Consider the following 22,118-nt stretch of genomic DNA (forward strand, 5'->3'; position numbering starts at 1 on the left):
TGATACAACCTAGAATCATATTTGCTTTTTTTGCAACAGCGTCACACTGTTGACTCATATTCAACTTGTGGTCCACTATGACCCCTAGATCCCTTTCTGCCATGCTCCTTCCTAGACAGTCGCTTCCCATCTTGTATGTATGGAACTGATTGTTCCTTCCTAAGTGGAGCACTTTGCATTTCTCTTTATTAAACCTCATCCTGTTTACCTCTGACAATTTCTCTAACTTGATAAGGTCATTTTGAATTATGTCCCTATCCTCCAAAGAAGTCGCAACTCCACCCAGTTTGGTATCATCTGCAAACTTAATAAGCGTACTCTCTATCCCAATATCTACATCATTGATGAAGATATTGAACAGTACGGGTCCCAAAACAGACCCTTGAGGAACTCCACTTGTTATCCCTTTCCAGCAGGATTTAGAACCGTTAACAACAACTCTCTGACTACGGTTATCCAGCCAATTATGCACCCACCTTATCGTGGCCCTATCTAAGTTATATTTGCCTAGTTTATCAATAAGAATATCATGCGAGACCATATCAAATGCCTTACTAAAGTCTAGGTATATGACATCCACCGCTTCTCCCTTATCCACAAGGCTCGTTATCTTATCAAAGAAAGCTATCAGATTAGTTTGGCATGACTTGTTCTTCACAAACCCATGCTGGCTATTCCCTATCACTTTATTACCTTCCAAGTGTTTGCATATGATTTCCTTAATTACCTGCTCCATTATCTTCCCTGGGACAGACGTTAAACTGACCGGTCTATAGTTTCCTGGGTTGTTCTTATTCCCCTTTTTATAGATGGGCACAATATTTGCCCTTTTCCAGTCTTCTGGAATCTCCCCTGTCTGCCATGATTTTTCAAAAATCATAGCTAAAGGCTCAGATACCTCCTCTATCAGCTCCTTGAGTATCCTGGGATGCATTTCATCAGGACCTGGTGACTTGCTGACATCTAACTTTCCTAAGTGATTTTTAACTTGTTCTTTGTGTATCCTATCTTCTAAACTTAACCTCTCTCTGCTTGTATTCACTACGTTAGGCACACCTCCAGACTTCTCGGTGAAGACCGAAACAAAGAAGTCATTGAGCATCTCCGCCATTTCCAAGTTTCCTGTTACTGCTTTTCCCTCCTCACTAAGCAGTGGGCCTACCCTGTCCTTGGTCTTCCTCTTGCTTTTAATGTATTTATAAAAGGTCTTCTTGTTTCCCTTTATGCCTGTAGCTAGTTTGATCTCATTTTGTGCCTTTGCCTTTCTAATCTTGCCCCTGCATTCCCGTGTTGCTTGCCTATATTCATCCTTTGTTAGTTGTCCTAGTTTCCATTTTTTATATGACTCCTTTTTTATTTTGAGATCGTGCAAGATCTCCTTGTTAAGCCAAGCTGGTCTTTTGCCATATTTTCTATCTTTCCTACACAGCGGAATTGTTTGCTTTTGGGCCCTTAACAACGTCCCTTTGAAATACTTCCAACTCTCCTCAGTTGTTTTTCCCTTCAGTCTTGCTTCCCATGGGACCTTACAGATATAAAGAGTCTGCTTGCTAGAGACATTGCTATTGGCTTTTGAAAACTAACACTTTCATGTATTTGTTACCTGCTTTAATCCTATAAATACCGCTCATTTATTTTTCCTAATTAATAAACCATTACTTTGTTACAGGACTGGCTACAAGCCTCAGCCTTGGTGAGACATCTAGGGTGCAAATTAACCTGGGGTAAGTGGCTGGTCATTTGAGATTGGTAGTTATCTGAATATTTTGTGATCTTGGTGTAAAGTGACCATCTACCACAAAGGAGTGTTTGCCTGAGATAGGAAGACAGAGGAGAGTGGCTAATGGTACTGTCTATAACTCCATGTTAGGGCTGTTATAGTGTTTTAGGACTTCATACTTAATACTTGGTTAGTGAAATCTACTTATAGAACAACAACTAGTTTGGGGGTTGTGCCCTGTTCCTGGACAGTCCGTCCTGAGAGTAGCACTCATGCTCATGACCCACTCCAGACAACCTAATTGTTCAGTTTCTCTTCAGAGTAGTGTGGCTCAGTAAACAGTGCATAGGACTCAAATTCAGGAGACTTGAATTCTATGCCTAGTTTTGCCACTGGCCAGTAGGCAGATCACAGGCAAATTACTTGTTTCTCTTTACCTAGGTAAAATGTACTTCTGTAAAATGGGGATAGTGATGTTGACTTACCTTATAAACTGCTTTGGGATCTACTGGTGAAAAGTGCTATTTAAGAGCTATGTATTATGATAATCATTTTTCATGCAGACTTTATTCTATCTAAATCGATTTATTATTAGTTTATTTTTTTACAGGTCTGTGCATGATACATTATTTATAGATACTAATTATATTGCACCATGTGCATGCCTGGCACTGAAAGCATTACTAGCTTTTGCTAATGTAGTAAGAATATTTAAAACCTAGGGGCTCATTTGTGACTTAGCCATGAGCGCAGTGCCAAGAACAGCATGATGTACGCTGCCCCAGAGACAGTCTGTAAGCAAAGCTATGACTCACCACGTCACAGTATCCCTCTGTTTTCCCAGACATTTTGAGGTGGGAGTAAATCACGTTGACTTTCTCTCTGGCATGGCCAGCACTTTGGAGGAATTCCACTCACCTTTACCCATCTATGCAAATGGTTCTATGGAGCCTTCTTCCCCGTCCTCATTGGCTACCTGCACAGTGGGTAGCAGAGTAAGAACATTCATAGTGTACCACCACTCTAACAAGATCACAATAAGATCCTTATGAACTGGGGTCATCCTTCTACGAGATAGGACAAGCATTTCATTTATGGGCTCTCAACCTGAGGGATACAAAGGGGTTTCAGAGAGTTGTTAGAAGTCTGAGCTCATGTTAAAAGATGTCTATCAAAAGAGTGAGGTTTTGGAACAACCTCCCAAGAAGAGTACTGGAGACAAACAAGCAGCTTTAAAATGGAGCTTGATAAATATGACAGAGTTCCTTGTGGTATCGGAGAAATTGTCTTGATGACCCAGGAAGTCCTTTCCCATCCTATCTCCCTAATTCACCAACCTAAGTTTCTTATATGAAAGAAGACAAAGAGAAAGTAGGGCATCTGACCAAAAAACAAGCTAATTTTATTTTATTAAATGCCTCTCAGGCTGTGTGCTAGGAGAATCCCTCAAGGATGTGAATAGAGACTATTTTGTCTTGTCTTTATTCTCCTTCTTAACAGTATTGTCAGTATCATTAATACCTTTTGTCCTGTGGGTTGTGAATGGCACAGAAAGCCCTTAATACATTCTTCTACTAAGGTACCAATATACCTAAGAGAGCCTCTGGCTTACTCTTTCTGTAGCCCACAGCAGCATAGGCGTGCGCACGGGGTGTGCCAGGTGTGCCCAGGCACACCCTAATGTCTCGGGCCAGCTAGCCCGAGCCATTTTTGCACCCTGGGCCCCACCCAACCCGGCAGCACCGCGTGGCCCAGCAGCACGGTGTGGCACCCCTGAGGCGTCCGGGAATGCCCCCGCCCAGCACGGCAGCACTGAACAGCATCCCTGAGGCATCTGGGGGCGCCCCCGCCCGGCCCGGCAGCACGGCACGGTGCCCCTGAGGCACCCCGGGGTAGGACCCAGCCCGCCTGTAGCTTGGGCAGGCTTTGACTCCAGTCCCGCAAATAGGAAGGCAGAAGCCGAAGGTAAGGTAAGGGAGGGGATGGAAGGGGTGGGAGAGGAAGGGGCTTGTGCTGAGGGGAGGGGGCAGGTCAGGAGAAGAAAGAGGAAGACACCAAGGGACAGGGTGCGGGAGAGACAAATGCCAGGGAGGGCAAGTGCAGACAATGAGGAAAAGGGCAGGAGAGGAGGTGTCAGTGGGAGGGGGGACAGGGTGATGCTGGAAGAGGAGAGGATAAAGGCATTGAGGGTTAGAGGAGGAAGGGAGAGGTGCTGGGAGAAGGCTTGAAAGAAGGGGTGGGAATGAGGAAGGCAGGGATGGAGCAAGGCATGTGTGAGGGCACGGGCATGAGGGCAATGGGGGCAGAGAGTGCTGAGGGGGTGGGCACCAGGGAAAAAGGGGGCGGGGCAGTGAGGGAAGGGGGAAGCACCAGGAGGGTGCAGGGCTAAGGGAAGGTGCAGGTGCCAAGGGATTCCTAAGGTGAAGCAGAAGGGCAAACACCTGCAGGGGAGGAACCAGCACCAGAGGAGAGAGGCAGGGCAGGTGTGTAGAGGGAGGTGTTAAGAGAGGGGATGAGGAGGGGTAGTTCACATGATCAGAATGGGGCTACTGGAGGAGTGGGCACAGGGAGGAGAGAAGGGCTGGTGGAGGGGGGTAGGTCTCAGGAGGGCTGAGGGCAGGAGTCAGGACAGCAGAGGAGGATGAGGAGTTGGGGGGCAGCAGGCATCAGGGGAGCTGATGGGGCAAGGGGAAGAGACATGGCAGCAGAGGGAAAAGGTAAAGGTTTATGAGATATTTATTAATAACTTGGGTGCCACAGTGGCACATCTAAACAAGCCTCAAACTCAGTACTGGTGCACAACACAAAATTCATTCTGTTCATGGGAGGAAACTGAGAGAACACTTCCCCCAGCTTCTCTGTCACACACATTGGGTTAATGCAATTGCAGGATAGTTGCATGAAGGAGGTTTGGTGGGGGCCAAATTAATCCCTGTTTGGTAGGAGAATGGTGGGAAAAGTCCTCAGAGGGAGGTCACATGACACCTTTTACTTCTGGTTATGTGACCATCTTGCCCCGAGTGTTACCTCCAGAGGTGTGGCCAATGGGAGTCAGGAGGTATGGCCAATGGGGGTCAGGGGCATGGTTTACAGGGGTCAGTGGTGTGGGTCAAAGTACATTTTTAAAAAAAATACTAATGCGGGTCAAAGTACATTTTTTAAAAATTCTTTGGGTGCACACCCTAATGAAATGTACTGTGCACGCCTATGCACAGCAGATGACCCCAGTTCGAGACAACACTGAAGCACATGCTTAGTTTTAAAGCTTTATTTCAGAGGACATAAACAAGTGCATCTATTTCAGGATATGCTCAGATTTTATCCTACCCAGAGTTGCTTTCCTGTATCACAACCTATATTAGCAAATCTCGAGCAGCAGCCACATTTGCTGATGGAATTTTCACTGGAAGTCTCATGATTAGTAACTTGTGCTTTTTCCCTAACAAAACTAATTACTACAACTAACTTAACTCCTTAAGGGAAAAAAGAGTATCTGTTTTTATGTTCTTTTGACAAATTCAATCCCATTTTTCCTGAGGTAGTTTTAATAGTTTCAACTCAAACTTTTATCTCTATTTTTAATTGACACAAACATTAGGGGATTACACGTCTCAGAAGGGTACCTGTGTTAGTCTGTAACTTAAAAAAAACCAAGTAGTCCTGTAGTAAGTAGTTACCCCAAAAATATTCTCACTGGAGACCATCCAGGGTTACACTAGTATGGGCTTATTTCCACTAGGTAAAACTAAAGAGGAGTAAGCAGCCACCAACGGTTTAAACTAAAGAAGATAGAACTCTCTCTCACACATACACACAGACAAGCAAGCAAGCAAGCACACACCCCTCCATTCATTCACACCTATTCATTCCTGCCCTCAGGCACTCACACACTTACACAGACATATGGGTTGCAGAAGGAGCCAAGGCATGTGGATCCTGGAGGGTCTGTCTGCTCATCATGGCTGGGGAAGCTGGTCAGGAGGGGAGACACTGAAGAAGAGTTTTTCAGGAGCAGGGGAAGGAAAAAGAGAGTGTCACATGTGCTCTTTCTCTTTATATAGTGTCTGAATGGCTCCTAACAAAATACAGGACTATGTAGCACTTTAAAGACTAACAAGATGGTTTATTAGATGATAAGCTTTCGTGGGCCAGACCCACTTCCTCAGGTCAAATAGTGGAAGAAAATTGGCACAACCATATATACCAAAGGATACAATTTAAAAAATGAACACATATGAAAAGGACAAATCAAATTTCAGAACAGAAGGGGGATGGGGGGGAGGTAAATGTCTGTGAGCTAATGATATTAGAGGTGATAATTGGGGAAGCTATCTTTGTAATTTGTAAGATAACTAGATCCTTTATTCAGACTCAGGTGTAAAGTGTCGAATTTTAGCATGAACAACAGTTCAGAGGATTCTCTTTCAAATGCAGTCTTAAAAGGCTTTTGAAGCAGGATGCAGGTAATTAAGTCGTTGAGACAATGTCCTTTCTGGCTGAAATGGCAAGAAACTGTTTTTTCTTTGTGATCCTGTCTAATATCTGTTTTGTGGGCATTGATCATTTGGTGAAGTGTCTGAGACGTTTGTCCAATGTACATAGCAGACGGACTAACAAATACACAATTTAGACTAACAAATACACAATTTAGATGATGGCATACAGAGTACGATTATTAAGTCTGCAGATGACACCAAGCTGGGTGGGGTTGCAAGTCCTTTGGACGATAGGGGTCAAAATTATCTGGACAAACTAGAGAAATGGTCTGAGGTATATAGGATGAAGTTTAATAAGGACAAATGCAAAGTACTCCACTGAGGAAAAAACAATCAGTTTTACACATACAGAACGGGTAGTGATTGTTTAGGAAGGAGTAATGCTGAAAGAGATTTAGGGGTCATAGCGGACCACAAGTTAAACATGAGCCAACAGTGTGACACTATTGCAAAAACAGCAAACGTGATTCTGGGATGCATTAACAGGAGTGTTGTGAGTAAGACACAAGAAGTCATTCTTCCGCTCTACTCTGTGCTGATTAGACCTCAATTGGAGTATTGTGTCCAGTTCTGGGCACCACATTTCAAGGAAGATGAGGAGAAATTGAAGAAGGTCCAGAGAAAAGCAACAAAAATGATTAAACGTCTAGAGAACATGACCTGTGAGGGAAGACTGAAGGAACTGGGCTTGTTTGGTTTAGAAAATAGAAGACTGAGAAGGGACATGATAGCAGTTTTCAAGTATCTAAAAGGGTGTTACAAGGAGGAGGGAGAAAAATTGTTCTCCTTGGCCTCTGAAGGATAGGACAAGAAGCAATGTGCTTAAAGTACGGTAAGGGATGTTTAGGCTGAACATCAGGAACAACTTCCTAACTGTCAGGGTTGTTAAACACTGTAATAAATTCTCTAGGGAGGTTGTGGAATCTCCATCACTGGAGATATTTAAGAGCTGGTTGGATAGACATCTATCAGGGATGATCTAGACAGTGGTTGGTCCTGCCGTGAGGGCAGGGGACTGGACTCGATGACCTCTCAAAGTCCCTTCCAGGAAACTGATGTTCTCTATTTACAAGTAAACTTCCTTATGCAGCCATTTTATCAATGTATCTTAAACACCAATCAAGGAGAAATCAGACAACTCTGTCTCTCAGAGGCAATCAGTCTCAGAAGTCAACTCTACAGATAGAAGAAACATTACATTAGCTATCAATCATACTGACAGATTGTATGTTTTCTTTTCAGCTAAGAATAGGGTAAAATAATAAACTAATACCAAATTACAATAGCCAGATATAAGACAACTATACCCTTAAAAAGAGCATAACAATTGCTTCTTCCTGATCTATTTATAAAAAACACACAGATGACATGGTGCACATTTTTCTCATGTATAATGAAGTATCAGAATGCAGCTACCTAATACATTATCTGGTAGACTGTGAGATAATATAAATAAAACCTTTTCATCTGTGCCACAACTTTAGACCAAATTAGCAGCTCGGTAGTACTCTAGCTCTTTCCTGTGATGCACTCCTCAGGCTGCTGCTCTCAGTTCTATTTCAGACAAGAAACTACAAAGTTAGGGGTCTTATCTTTGGTAAGTGAGTTTGCAATACCACACTGTTAATCTGAACCTCTCTCTGAGACAGACACCATCAGATTATCCTACAAAATACAGAAATGAGAAATTCTTCAAAAATATATGTGGGGATAAGTAGGCTAAAAGAGCTCAGGAAGTTAAATTTAACTGTGTTTTTAATTTAAAATATCTTTAAAATGTCTTCAGTAAAGAAGGGGGTTAATTGCAAAAATAAAACCTAAACTCAAAAAGAACCAAAAAGAATCTGTTTTCTTCTATTGTTTTTAAATGCCAAAACAAGTAATATACAATATCAAGACAAAAAGATGACAATTCATGTCAGGATTTCAATGCATGTTACAGACATAATTTCAATGCATGTTACAGACATATCACCATTTTAAGATCGATACATTTTACATACCCCTGCTTTATGGATGTACAGAAGCACAGGGAGTTTGACCGACATGGTAAAAGTTAGCGACAGAGTGAATTGGTGGCAGAGTTCAGAGTTGTTCCCAGTTCTCTGACCAGCAATCCTTCCCATACAAAACTGAGTGCATTAAAACAGAGCTCTGGATCCACAGATCTCTCTCATAATCGCCTGTGAATTTAACTGGCAACCCAAGTGTTCCAAATGTAAAGAGAGATGGATTGGCTGTGATGTGCCATTCCTCCTCACCCTGAAACTCTATAAATCCCTAGCAATAAAGACTTGCTCCCACAGAGCACAGACTTGCTCCCACAGAGTCATCAACCAGAATGAGGCACAACAGTCCAAGATACAGCAATCAGTCAAGCTCCTTTTCTGGATAGGACGATATTACTTCAAGAACTACTGCTTTCCAAGCAAGCTGGTTTAGAGAGCATACTTCATTCAGTTCCCTTTCCAAATGGTCACTTCTTCCAGCCCAGTAACTGCTAAAGAAGAAATGCAGCCTGACACCTAATACTTAAATTTGTGTAGATCCACTGAGTTCATCCTGTGGTCATCCAAAGCATTTATATGTCTGCGTCGATGTGTCTATGTTGAGCTCCTTGGAGCAAACATGGTCTCATCCTGTGAATTTTGTACAGAACACACTGTCAGTAATTAACAGATAATCATGTATAAATAGTAAGGAGTGAAAGCACCCCAAATTGCCCAATAAGGTAATTTCAGGAGAGTCTCATCTTTAATTTACTATGTCAACCAAAGTGAAGCTTTGGCAGCAATCATTGTCCCAATGTATTCACAGTGGAGTACATCTATATCAGTCCCACTATTGCAGAACTCCATTTAAATGATGCTGTATTTCAGAAGACATCCGAGTTAGCTGAGCGAAGGAAAGTGAGTCCTTCAGCTACAAAAGAAATGTGGGGCCAGCTTCTCGGCTGGTGATTTCAGTAAAGCTATACCAATTTCCACCAGCTAACTACACCAACTATACAGATGAGAAGAGTGCAGTGAAGATGAGTGAATGGCAGTGACCTGACCAGTAGAGAGTATAAAGAGGTCTGAGAGATTTGACCATCACTCTGAGTCAGGACCCCTGTTTTCTCTACTCAACTTTGCCCCAACTCAACATATGACTTTGGGAAGGTCAAACTCTCCCTTTCCTGCATATGGGGTTAAAAGCATATATTAACCTTTGTAAAGCAATCTGAGATCAACTGTTATTTATCATTTATTTATTATTAATTCATAAAGGAAAGCTCATGAAGTACAGTGGCTTTCCATAAAAGACAGCTCTTAAGGATTTTATACAGACACCATGGCTAGGTCTACACTACACCCCCCTGTCGACAGAGGGATGTAAAGAAAGCATATTAAAAGTGCAAATGAAGCGGGGATTTAAATATCCCGAGCCTCATTTGTATAATCACATTCTGATGCTGTTTTGAACAAGCACCATTTCAAACAGATCCTGTACTCCTCAAAAAATGAGGAGTACAGGATCTGTCGAAAAATCACCCCGCTGTCAGCAGAACCATGTCTAAACCGCAGTTTCAGTTTTGAAATGGTGCTTGTTCAAAAGAGAACCAGAACGTGATTATGCAAATGAAGCATGAGATATTTAAATCCCCGCTTCATTTGCACTTTTAATGTGCTTTATTTACATCCCTCTGCCGAAAGAGTGGTGTAGTGTAGACCTAGCCCGTATGAAGAACACTGAACTTTTTAATTACTGCAAGCAATAATATTTTGCACCTGTGTAGGGCCTGATGCAGTACCCACTGAAAGCAATGGAAAGTTTTCCAGTGATTTAAATGGGCTGTGCATCAAGTGCCCAGAAAGATCCTGAAAGCACTTGGTGAACATTTCTTTCCCCATTCTTTTAAAGATAGGGAAACAGCTGTCACTCACATAATCTGTAGCAGAGCCAACAACATAATTTCCAGTCCTGTGCTTTAGTCACACACACCACCACTAATGAACAGGGGAAGAAGCCACATGGAAATGCTTGCATAACTCATGCATACCATGGGAAAGGACTCTAAACTAGTTCCATAGGGATGTGTGGGAAACAGGGAAGGGTCACAGTAGCCACACAACAGACATAGGAGCAGTTACTCCAGCTCTAGGGTATTCTCAGTCTTCAGCCCTAAAATGCATTGTAGATCCCCCTGCATACTACACTGGCTTGATACGGATGGAGTGGACTAAACACACACAGCTGTTCATTTGATAGTGACAGTGTTAAGTAGCAAGTCATTTTTCACTTCACTGCTCTAATTTCTCTTTTCATTAAGAAACTCCAGCACTCACTGCCCACAACAGCTGCAAACTAGCAGAATTTTCTTTAGTGAGATTAGGGCTACAATGGGAACATGGTAAATGTGAAGGCAATTCTTTATTCCCAAAGAGAAAATATCCCTTCTTCCCTTCAATTTAGTGAAAGCCATTTAGTCATATATAATGACTTCTTCTCAGTCAGTTTATTGTTTATTGGGAATGTTCATGGCAATGAATGACATGCTGAACATGTCACAAACAATAAAAGGGTAGCTATTAAGACCAAAAATACCAGACATGCTAGGGAAGCATTTTGAGAAGAAGGAAATGATAAACTAGATCTTTGTAACATTCACTAAACAGAGAGGCTAATCAAATTTCAATCCATTTCTGTTTAATCTCCATTTGTCCTTCATCTCAAGAGCAGCAGATATGAATGTGCATCAGGCAATAGACAAATCAGATGTTCCTAAGAGGCCCAATCAAGGACCCATAGAAAGCACCTCATGCATAATGCCAATACATAACTTATTTCTGCAAATCTTGACATTTCTTCTCAGTGGCTTATTCTGCACATAAAGGAAAATAAATATATTTACCTTCAATGTAATTATTCAGTAGATTTAAACACGGTACTGGCTGTGTCTACATTGGCACCCCTTTCGGAAAAGGGATGCTAATGTAGACTTTGGAATAGGCAAATCCACGGGGGATTTAAATATCCACCGCGGCATTTGCATTAACATGGCTGCCGCTTTTTTCCGGCTTGGGGAAAAGCCGGAGAAAAGCGCCAGTCTAGACGTTATTCTCCGGAAAATAAAGCCTTTTCTGGAGGATTCCTTAGTCCTTGAAAGTAGGAATAAGAAATCCTCATGAAAAGGCTTTATTTTCCGGAGAATAACGTCTAGACTGGCACTTTTCTCCGGCTTTTCCCCAAGCCGGAAAAAAGCGGCAGCCATGTTAATGCAAATGCCGCGGGGGATATTTAAATCCCCCGCGGATTTGCCTATTCCAGTCTACATTAGCATCCCTTTTCCGGAAAGATGTAGCCAGGATGTTTTACAGTTCTAAGATAGCTACTAACTCTTTCTGAGTTTAAGTTGCCACCAAAAAAAGATGACCCTTTAAAACTATGAGGCATTTCATTGCATTGCTGTAAGATTCTCCTTTCTATTGATTTTTTTTCCTTCCCATTGTTTACATTTACAGAAAAAAACCACAACAATATACAAGTGAATGCATGGCAATGGAATTGAAGCAACATATGGTTCATTCAGAAATAAAGAAATGTTCAGTCCAGACTGATACGCCATCCTGACTATTTGCAACGTGTACGAAATAATCACCATCCTTTGCTAGTGAAAGCAGTAGGTCAACCATACGAGTTGAGGCAACAAGCTACAGGATGAACCTCTCTAATCCAGTACTCTCTGGTCCGGCAACATCTGTGATCCAGCATGTTTTTAGTTAGCTGGAAGTCCACTTGTAATAGGTGTAGCCCAGTTTCCTGCAGTCCCATAAAGTTTGTTTACAGCCACCAGTCCTGGCTCTCAGTGTTCTGTGCTGTTACTTAGCTCTAATTTACACCTAAATGTCTTTTATTAGCCCAGTAAGCAGTGGAAGTGTTGGTAATGCTGTTAGACAACACTGACCTCCCATGGTTTGGCAAATTCATTGGTTCAGCACCGGTCAGGTACTGAGGGTGCCGGACTAGAGAGCTTAACCTTTACATAGTAGGTCTCACAGTCTGCATTAAGGTCAGGACAGTAGCCTTCAACTAACAATAAAAGCAAACTTATTTACATTTGACTCCGAGTATTATTTGAACACACATTTCCCCTCGTATTTTGAAACAAGGTTAACTCAAATCAATAAGCAACCAGCACATTTTAGCCTTGCCAAGAACTCATTTCAGTCAATTTCATATAAACTTACAAATAGGCTCAGGATCACAGCTGAGTAACTGATTTTTCCATTCAATGGTTGAACTAAAAAATCCAAAAAGGACTGTTTTGAACAAAAATGGAATTTTTTGGTTAATTGCAACAAATGAAAACCCCAAATCTTTTTTCAGGCCTAATTAAACAGGTCTTTCCTGGTTCTACTCAGGATAAAGATATTATTTTCAAGAACAGTCTCCCAAACTGAACATTGGAGCTGACCTTACCTGCAACCTGATCTTTCTTTGCCAATACTGAATTTGAATCAGTCCAACTGTATTCCTTTTAAAACTCTGTTCTCGTTTTAAAGTTTTCTACTAAACCTCCCCAGTGCCCTGAAGAAGAGCTACCTCAAAGTGCAGGTGTTTAATTCAGGCCTCTCCTTCTGGTGCCAACAGCAGGAAAGGCGGACAAGTTGCCATTGCTGATTAATCTGACAGTTCTGAAGGGATGAAAATGGGCACTGATTAACTTGAAAGACTCCCAGCCTGAGAGCCTAACATTACTAAAGGACAAACTGAACAGAAGTACATGCAGGAGGATAGTAGATGTCAAAAAGAAAAGGAGATGTTTACAACCATTCAATTTCCCAGGTCAGAGATGAAGTTTTTCGCTGTTTGTGTATTACCGTGCATCTGGATATTTTTGCTTTCATTGATTTGGGAATTTAGAATCTACCCCCCTTCCCCCCAAGAACAACAAGCAAGCAACATGCTCACTGAGGCATTTAATGTATCAACAACATATCATTCCTAAGAGGTAAGGCAGGGCATGAGTTTACACAGCACCTAGCACAATGGGACCCCAATCCTGATTGAGGTCTCTATGTATTTCTCAAAATATATATGAAAGTTAATAGTAATAATGTTGTTCATGGTCTATGGCTAGAGCAAGGTACCTTGAGTTAGTACTTAGTCTCTTTTCCTGGTTCTGCCACTGACTTGCTATATGGTCTTAAACAAGCCACTTTACTTTCTTACTTCAGCCTACCCATGAAATGAGAGTAATGGTAGATATCACTTCATTGGGGTGTTACAAGGTTTAATGCAGATATCTTACATGCTTTGAAATCCTGAGATGAAAAGCGTTCTGTAGTATGTCGTGTTGTTAATGTAGCACCAAGGAGCTATTGGACCACTGGCAGATTGCTAGTTTCATATTTTCCAAAGCCTTTTACACTACCTGCAATTACACAAAGGTATAATTTGGTGCTTAAATAACCTGTGCAATATTTTCCCACGGACATTGTGACAAATGCAATGCTTTGGGAGCATGGAATATTCAAAAACGACTGTAGTGAGATGCCACAGGTGCTATGGATGCATGGGATATTCAAAGACTATTGTATCAACTTTATAAATGTATGTATTTTTGTGCACCGGCTAGTGATTGTCTTTATCTCCCTCATTTAGCCAGGAATAAGGATGTTGAAATGCGGTTATCAGGCTAATCGTATAGTCAATACAATTTGTACCGAAACGTCAATAGGACCGCTCTGCAGAGCCACAGTGTGGGTAGTTCCAGGAGCTGGCTCGAGCTGGACGAAGCATTTAAAGCTGGGACTTATTACATTTCAAATGCAGAGGCGCAGCAATGAGTGCGAGCCGGGGCTGCTTGGTCCCAGCTCACACTAAATCCAGCAGTCCTGTCTGCAGCAAACAGGGGCTGGTACCAGAGCAGTCTCTGTTTGCAGTAGACAGGGCTGACCACTGCGAAAAGAGGCTGCTCCAGCACCAGCCCCTGTTCGTGGCAGCCCCTGCCTGCAGTGGGACCCAGGTTATGCTTATCGGATAGTTGATTAGTTGCTTACATCCCTAGCCAGGAATGCATTCTTTACAGGGCTCAAAGTCACTTTGCTGGGTGCGGGGAGAGAATGCAAATTCCTAGTGCCAGTAACAAGTCTGCAAAGCTTCACACACACACTCTGGAGGCAATAATGATCTGATCTAGTTCAATCTGGAGAGCTGGGTCACTCATACACAATTCAAGAACTGACACAGAACTGTGCCCAAGTCAGACAGACAGACAGACCCCCGTGAAATGGGCACGAGGTACTCTGACCTATCAGGTTCTCCATGCAGAAGATGGATTACTGTCTGGTAAGTTAAGACCTACATAGGAGCTGTTTATTGTTTTTAAGACCCGACTCATTTGTAATGCTTTTGTTCAGTACTTTGTTTTGTAAAAGCAGGTGGTCACTGCTTAACCTTGTCATTGCCCCTGATGGAACAGAGCTGCAGGTATTGAACTAAAGTAAGACCTGCTGAGGTAATCGCAATGAATCGCAGGAATCTGCAGTCAAGCTCCCCGGTTTGGAGGGAGCGGAGAGCAGGAGACCATGGGCATCTGGTCTGTAAGGCAAAGAGAGGCTCTGCCTACCCAAAGCTGGAGCCGTGCTGGCCCTGCCTCACTCCTCCCGGCCTCCAACTGCCACGTGGGGTTGCTTTGGGATGTTTACTGGGGTTCCGGCAGGTTCCAGGGTGGCTGAGAAGGCAGAGTAGCAGGGAGCCTCCTCAGCAGCCCACCCCTGAACCAGCATGGAACAGACACAAGACTCCAATTACAGTCACGTGGGCTCTCCCTGCTGCAGCAGCAGCCTCAATTCCATTCATCTCACCGCTCCAGGGGCATTGCTAGCCCTGCTGTGCAGAGACCCCGCACCCAGCTCGTTGTGTTCCTGCTGCTGCTTGCTTGCCAGTTTCTTCTCCTGCTGAGCCCCTCACCCTATCCAGCCCCCCCTCCCTGCACTTTGGCCCAGGGTGGGAAAAGTGGGCTTCCTCCTTGCTGCCCCCCTTGCTAGTGTATGCAGAGGTGGGGGGGTTGGCTTCACTTTCCCAAGTCAGTTGCTACTGAGCCTGTTGCTGGGGGCTCTTTTCCCCTTGCCCTTTCCCCACACGTGCTCCCCACAGTCCCCCTCCCCCTTGCTAGTGTGTGGAGTTACCTAGCCCAAGGAGCCTTGCAGAGATGGCTTTCCGGTCCCCTCCCCTTCTTGCCCTCTCCTCACAGGCTTCCTGTTTTCTGTGCCCTAAAGTAGAGTGGGGTGGGAATGAGAAAAGTGGGGGGAAGGAGGTGGGGAGAAGAGACCACGGGGAAGAAATGGGGAATGAGGGGGATAGAGAAGGAAAGGGGATGAGGAATGGGGGGGAGCAGGGCCCACCTCTTCTCAATACCTCCACTGAGCTCAACCAGAGCCCTATTGCCCCAACACCAGAACCCCAATGAGCCCCTGTGCATCCCGATCTCCCACTGAGCTGCCCACACACAGACTCCCCCACAATAACCCCCTGTACTCTTGGATCATGCTGGTCTGACCCTGCCCAGCCACATCTAGTACGCCTGGCACAAAGGGGCAGGGCCAGCCTTTAAACTCTGTCAGGGTCAGGTGCAGCCTCACTGCAGAGTTCCTGTACTGAGGGTAGCTGGGGTTTCAGGGTGATCTCCCCACCTCAATGCAGCCAGTGGCCTATACTCCCCTCTGCTAGAAATGTGAAGATCAGGGGTTCTCTTAACGGCCTTCCTGTCACAGACTTCCAGTGTTACACTGGACCCATCACTTAAGGCTTGCTCTAAAGAGAAGTTTTTCCACTGATTTAAAAAAAACTGCAGATAAGGAACTTAATCATCCCGTGCCTCAGTTTCTCCAACCCAAAAAAGGGGGATAATAATAATACTTGCCTGCCTCACAGGAGTTTGTGTAAATTCATTGGCTTTCGTGAGGTGTTTTGATGCCATCAGATGGAAAGTGCTGAGAAGTGCAATTTTGCAAAGTGTTTTTACAATTTCAAAATATTTCTGAGTTATTCATGCAGTAGCCACTGCTCCTGGATTACAGGAGAATTTCATTTTGAGACTTTATGGGATGACTCCTCCTCCCACAGTGTGATGCTGAAGCAGTTTGCCAGAAGAGGCAGGGGGAGTGAGAGCAGGACTCCACCCAGCCTCCCTCATCATCACTTTTCGAAGGGTTTGTCAAAGATGCAGGTAGGCCGGCCAGCCTTATGCAGTGTGTGCTTCAGGGAGGGCTGCATCATTTGTGGCAGCAAGTACCCTGTTCTGGCCTGCTAAGAGGGAACTGGGCAGAACAATAAATGGCCAGAAGGAATGGATCTCCCTCCACCTGGGCCAGAGGAGCCCTTCAGAGCTTTCCCACAGGTAAGCAATGGCCTGGGCCAGGGCATTTTTTTTTGTTTGGTTGGTTTTCTTACTCGTTCAAATTCTGTGATGGTCAGGGCAGGGGGAGAGCTTGGTGAGGAAGGCCAGTGACCTTGAGCCTGAGTAGAAAGACTTTGAAGGGAAGAAAGGACAGGGAGACAGAGGGAGGATGGATGCAGTGGCAAGGAAGAGAGAAGCTATTGGTGGGACTGATCTCAACTCTTTTCAGTGGATGGGAAATTACATGTGCCTGGTGAGTCCAGGGCTGGGGATTTGGCTCCTTTGTCCCAGGGATATTGGGTCTTCCAGTCTGATACATAAAACTGGCACCATCATGCTGCCCAGTGGGACATTTTACCTTCTTGGTTCTGTGAGCTGAATAGGTACACTTATTGTTAAAACAGCAGCCAGCCTGTATTTTACTGGCATATCCCTTCGCAATTCTTATTCATTGTCTGAGGTGCTTACTACTGTTGGGACAATCAACATAGGAAGCCCTCAACTTGCCTGTGTGAAGAAGTGAAAATGAGGTAGCAACTTTTGCAATCTGATTCTAGTCATTTTCTTCCTGTCAGGTGGCAAATGGTAGCTGAAGGCAAGGCCTGAAACCTTGTTTGATTGTGTGAAGAAGGACAAAGATTTCTCAATGATCTTTAACTGGTGCTTGCCATTCTGTGTTCCTCAGGATCAATGAGAGGTGTTTGGGGCATTTACAAGCTGCCTACACATCAGCTATGAGGGTATATAATAAACTGGTGACTGATGTTTCTTATTTCCCAAATGTAGTGCTGTTAATTAGGTACCTTGTACATATCTGGCACATGGTGCAAAACATGCTCCATTTTATTGAGAAAAATTGCAGAAAAGTGGATTTTTTTTCCAAAAATAGTTTCCTTGGGTTCAGGGATTTGACTGGAAGGGGACAAGCATGCAATGAGCAGGGACACAGGGTGCACAGGGAAGAATGGAGGGAGAAAGTGGAAAGGGGGCAGAACCTGGGCAGGGAAGCTACTGCCTCCCCAAGTGGAAGCTTCACCAACCACCCATGCAGGATACCAGGAAGAAAAGTGACAGCTGGAGGATAAAGCGCTTCGTGTGTAACCCAAAAATATCATGCAGGAGTGTGCAGTTGCTTTAGGCACTGTGATAGTCATTACAGGAAAAAACTCTCAATATTCTTAAATAGTAATGCTACAGAAAATTTTGGCTAGTGCTAAGATTTACATGTTTAACAATAGCTCCAGCTTTTGTTTTACAGGGCCTATTCATTTCCAGGAATTTCTAGATTTTCACTGTTGATTTAGTACCAAAGGCTAATTTTCCGCTTAATCTATTTCAGTGGCTGCTGCACCAACATACTGCTTAAGCAGTGTCAAATTTTCCAGCCTCTTTCTTTGTTGAGTTTAACTCTGACTCCTGTAAGTGTGACTGTTCAGTTTAAACAAAAATAAGTCTACTACTCTTTTCAAAAATCCTCATCGATTGCACTGACTTCCAACCTCTGAGAAGTTATCTATCATTTACAGTGTGATCAAAAGCCCACTGAAGCCAATGGGAATTGTTCCAATGATTTCATGAGCTTAGAGATCATCCATTCTTTTCAAATGACGGTCTACTTGTCATGCTGTGAAACTTCATTTTTTCCAGTTACACTAATTTGTTTGTCCCTTCTGGATTCAGCTTCCAGATGAAGAAAGGCTTTTTCTCATTTCAAAACTAAAAACACAACAGCTTACACTGCAGCCATAAGAGTGATATTCAACATGAGCAAGGTGAAGTGCAGAAACACCCCTGGTTAAACTGTAACATATTCAAACTTCTTTGGAAGAAAGCAACATTGAAAATGATTAGGATCATACCTAATCTGTTACACAGTAGCAACTACTCCTTCAAATTTAACATCTAAAGAAGAAACCAAATCTGAAGCCATCTTTTTGCTAATGAAAACTCCAGTCCCTCACTCGTTGCTTCTAACAAGAACAAACAGGCTTCAGAACACAATGATTATTTAAGAATTACAAATAACTAAATCAAATTAAATTCAGACTACAGTAAAACCTGTGTTATGCAGCACGCTCGGGGATTAGGGCGTTCTGGTTATCTAAAAATTCCGGTTAGCTGAGGGTCATATCAACCTAGGTAAAACCAAATGGACAATAATAATAAAACTCAAAGGCTACGTCTAGACTGGCATGATTTTCCGCAAATGCTTTTAACGGAAAAGTTTTCCGTTAAAAGCATTTTCGGAAAAGAGCATCTAGATTGGCACGGACACTTTTCCGTAAAAGCACTTTTTGCGGAAAAGCATCCATGGCCAATCTAGACGCGCTTTTGCGCAATAAAGCCCTGATCACCATTTTCGTGATCGGGGCTTTTTTGCACAAAACAAATCTCAGCTCTCTACACTGGCCCTTTTGCACAAAAGTTTTGCGCAAAAGGGACTTTTGCCCGAACGGGAGCAGCATAGTATTTCCGCAAAAAACACTGATTTCTTACAGTAGGAAGTCAGTGCTTTTGTGGAAATTCAAGCGGCCAGTGTAGACAGCTGGCAAGTTTTCCCAGAAAAGCGGCTGATTTTCTGGAAAAACTGGCCAGTCTAGACACAGCCAAGTTTTTAATACTGGTAGTTTTGTAGTATGAGGCAGTTGGTCTCACATTTCTATTTTGAGTTAAAGATGATTAGTACTTCTTAAATAAAAAATTGTTAAGCCAATCATGGTAAACCAAGCCAGGCCTGTGCACCTGAAAATGTGACAGTATTGTAGCTGGGGGCAATGCCAGTTAACAAAGTTTTCTGATTAACAGAGTGCTGGATAACAAAGGTTTCACTGTGCTTGAGTGGGAGGGAAGGACTATTTGTTGCTTCATTTTGAAGAAACTTTTTTCAGGAGATCTTTCTGAACACCTTGACTTGTACAAAGAGGAGAAATTCGAAAGCTGAGAAAAGGCCACATTTTTCCCTTACCTGAGATGCTCCAGCTAGGCAAGGCACTGAAACTGGCATATTTGACAAATGCTTCAAAAGTTGTTCAGATGATCTCTGAACCTCCTGCCTTTGTCCATCGTGAACCACTGCACTTCTTCCCAGTTGCCCATAGTCTGCTCTACCCCACGTGAAGACCTTGCCAGTTTCTAAATACAAACACACAGTTATGGGTTATTTCTCTCTCACAGCTAGACAGTGTTTAGAAAGTTCATTTCAAAACTAGAACACCCATTCTATGTACTATTTATTGCACCCTACCTAAAAGTTCAGAGAACACAACAGTGAAAAAAGTGAGCAATCGACTTACTCTTTGGAGCCTGGGGAGAGAGAAGGCATTAAAATATATCTGAGAAACTCATTGTAATTACCCATATTTCGGCATTTAGCTTTCAAACAGAAATGCCATCCACAGCATGGATTGTACATGGAATTGTTTCAATAAATCCGCATCCTCTAGAAATGCTGAATAGAATTTTTACATGCATTTATTTTACAAAAATAACCCTTTTTTGTTTTGCTTTAAGTGATACATACGTAAATTAGCTTACATTAAATTTCAAGAGATTTTCCTTACTTCACAGTATTTGGCACAGATACATCTTGTCTCCCTATATTTAACATAAGGTTTGTGTCTTCCTCAGAGACGATACCTTCTGCCACAGATTTCTGCTAGCTACAGAATCATGGTTTCCTCTGCATGGTAACTGAGGAGGAAGGAGTGGTGCCACAAGTTGGACAAAGATGCAACCTAAGAAGCTGAGAGTAGACAACAGGGGATGGATCACTCAATGACACAATGATAAGCATAAGCTTATCGGATAATCGACTAGTCATGCAACAAGTTGCATCCCCGCCCCTTGCTGCCTCTATCAAAAAGAGGCAGCAAGGAGGGGGAGCAGGAGCTGGTGGGGGAGCCACTTAAAAGCTAGTTCCCCCCAGCATCGTCTCCATGGGGGGCAGGGGATGTAGAGGCACAGCGGGAAACAGCGCATGCAGAGACTAAAGCAGTCTCCACTCACGCCAATTCTGATGTGATTCTGCTTTTGAAAGGTACAAGAGCCCTGCACTCACTGTGGGGCTTCCTTTTGAAATGTACAAGAGCCCCACTAGGCTGAGGCGCTGCAGGGAGCACAGGGCCAGTGAAGGAGTCCTCCACTGGCCCCGCACTCCCTGTGGGGCTTCCCCTTTTGAACTGTAGCAAGAGCCTGGCAGGGCTCTAACTACAGTTTAAAGACAGAGGTGCCCTTATGGACTAATCAAATAGTGGATGGAAATTCTATTGATTATTTGATTGGTTAATTAATCTAAATTTAATATCCATAACTCAGACCCCACGAGTATGTGTACACTGAAACTGGGAGCCTTTGCCCTACCTTGGTTAGACATGGGTACACTGGCTGTGCTCAAGCAACCAACCTAAAAAGAGAAGTGTAACTGTAGCAGTGTGGAAGGCCCTTTGGACTAGCCACCCAACTATACATGCAAGGCATCAGGCAGGTTTATATTAGAGCACTGTCTCTCTACCTGTACTGGGAAGCAAACTCTCCACTGTAGACATACCCTAAGGAAGAGGTTTTTAAGGCATTAAATTGATTCTACAATAGCTACACAGTCATATTCCTAAACAGATTAGCTAATATTTTTTCAAATATGACCCATTTACTTAGTCTAGACATACTCTTAGCTGCCAGTCAGCTAAAATCCCTATATTAATCTTTATTTTTTCCTATTTTTTTTCAAATAGATGATGGGTCTGACATTTGCACCCATATTTTTTACAGCTGTGTGATTATATGATTATGACAATTATGATGCACTTTGTACAAGATGTGTCTTGTCAGGTATCTATGGAAAAGTTATGATATGCTGAATATGATTATCCTATTTATGAAACGTATCATTTTTGTATCTGAAATGATCAGTATTGACTATGCATCTGTATTACAAATGTGCTTACTTGGGTAACACCCTTACCTATCCAATCAGGTGTAACAATGATGAAGGTAGACAGTGTTAATAGCTCATTAAAAAAGACAATAGACCATGAAAGAGCTTAGCTTTCCTGTGAATGTTTCAACCCAACTGTAAACAATGGCTGTTATGACTTAGTCGAGCATGCAAGGGCATGTAACCAGACCATATGACACTGAGCTCCATTTTGGTACCTGTATTTTTCCACAAACAGGACTGGGAACCGAGCATATTACAAAGGGAAGCTATATAGATTTTGTCATAGTTATTTTTATTACGTGTCAGGGACAAGTCAAAGGCTTCCGAGAATTTTTATTTACTGCCAGTGACCAACCTGCTCCTGACTGTTACTAAAATAACCATGACAAAAATCATAGGTTTATTTTTATGACCCACATCACCATAATATCTAAGCATGAAAGAGTATTTAAAAATGCAAACTGGAAAAACAACAATTCCTTCTCTTTCATTTACACAGCTTGATTAGTTTACATGTGTGTATGCGCGTGTGCGTGTGTGCATGCATGAGTGCGTGCGTGCGCGCATGTGGGCAGACCT

General features: G+C 43.0%; 1 protein-coding gene across 9 annotated transcripts in view; it reads right to left on the bottom strand.

The window, feature by feature from the left end:
• Positions 1-22,118, bottom strand: part of SERGEF (secretion regulating guanine nucleotide exchange factor) — a 266,857-nt gene that overhangs the window by 181,993 nt on the left and 62,746 nt on the right. For 5 of the 9 annotated variants that reach the window (XM_075928093.1, XM_075928091.1, XM_075928096.1 and 2 more), the window contains exon 9: positions 19,569-19,735. The exons of 1 other annotated variant lie outside the window; for it this stretch is intronic. In XM_075928093.1, the coding sequence (XP_075784208.1) occupies positions 19,569-19,735 (167 nt within the window). Of the gene's footprint in view, positions 1-2,638; positions 2,697-3,704; positions 8,856-13,510; positions 13,634-19,568; positions 19,736-22,118 lie in introns of those variants that run through there. 3 more of the 9 variants (XM_075928097.1, XM_075928098.1, XM_075928099.1) reach the window with 3 other exon arrangements.

This window comes from Pelodiscus sinensis, chromosome 4 (assembly GCF_049634645.1).
Source record: "Pelodiscus sinensis isolate JC-2024 chromosome 4, ASM4963464v1, whole genome shotgun sequence".
NCBI lineage: Eukaryota > Metazoa > Chordata > Testudines > Trionychidae > Pelodiscus > Pelodiscus sinensis.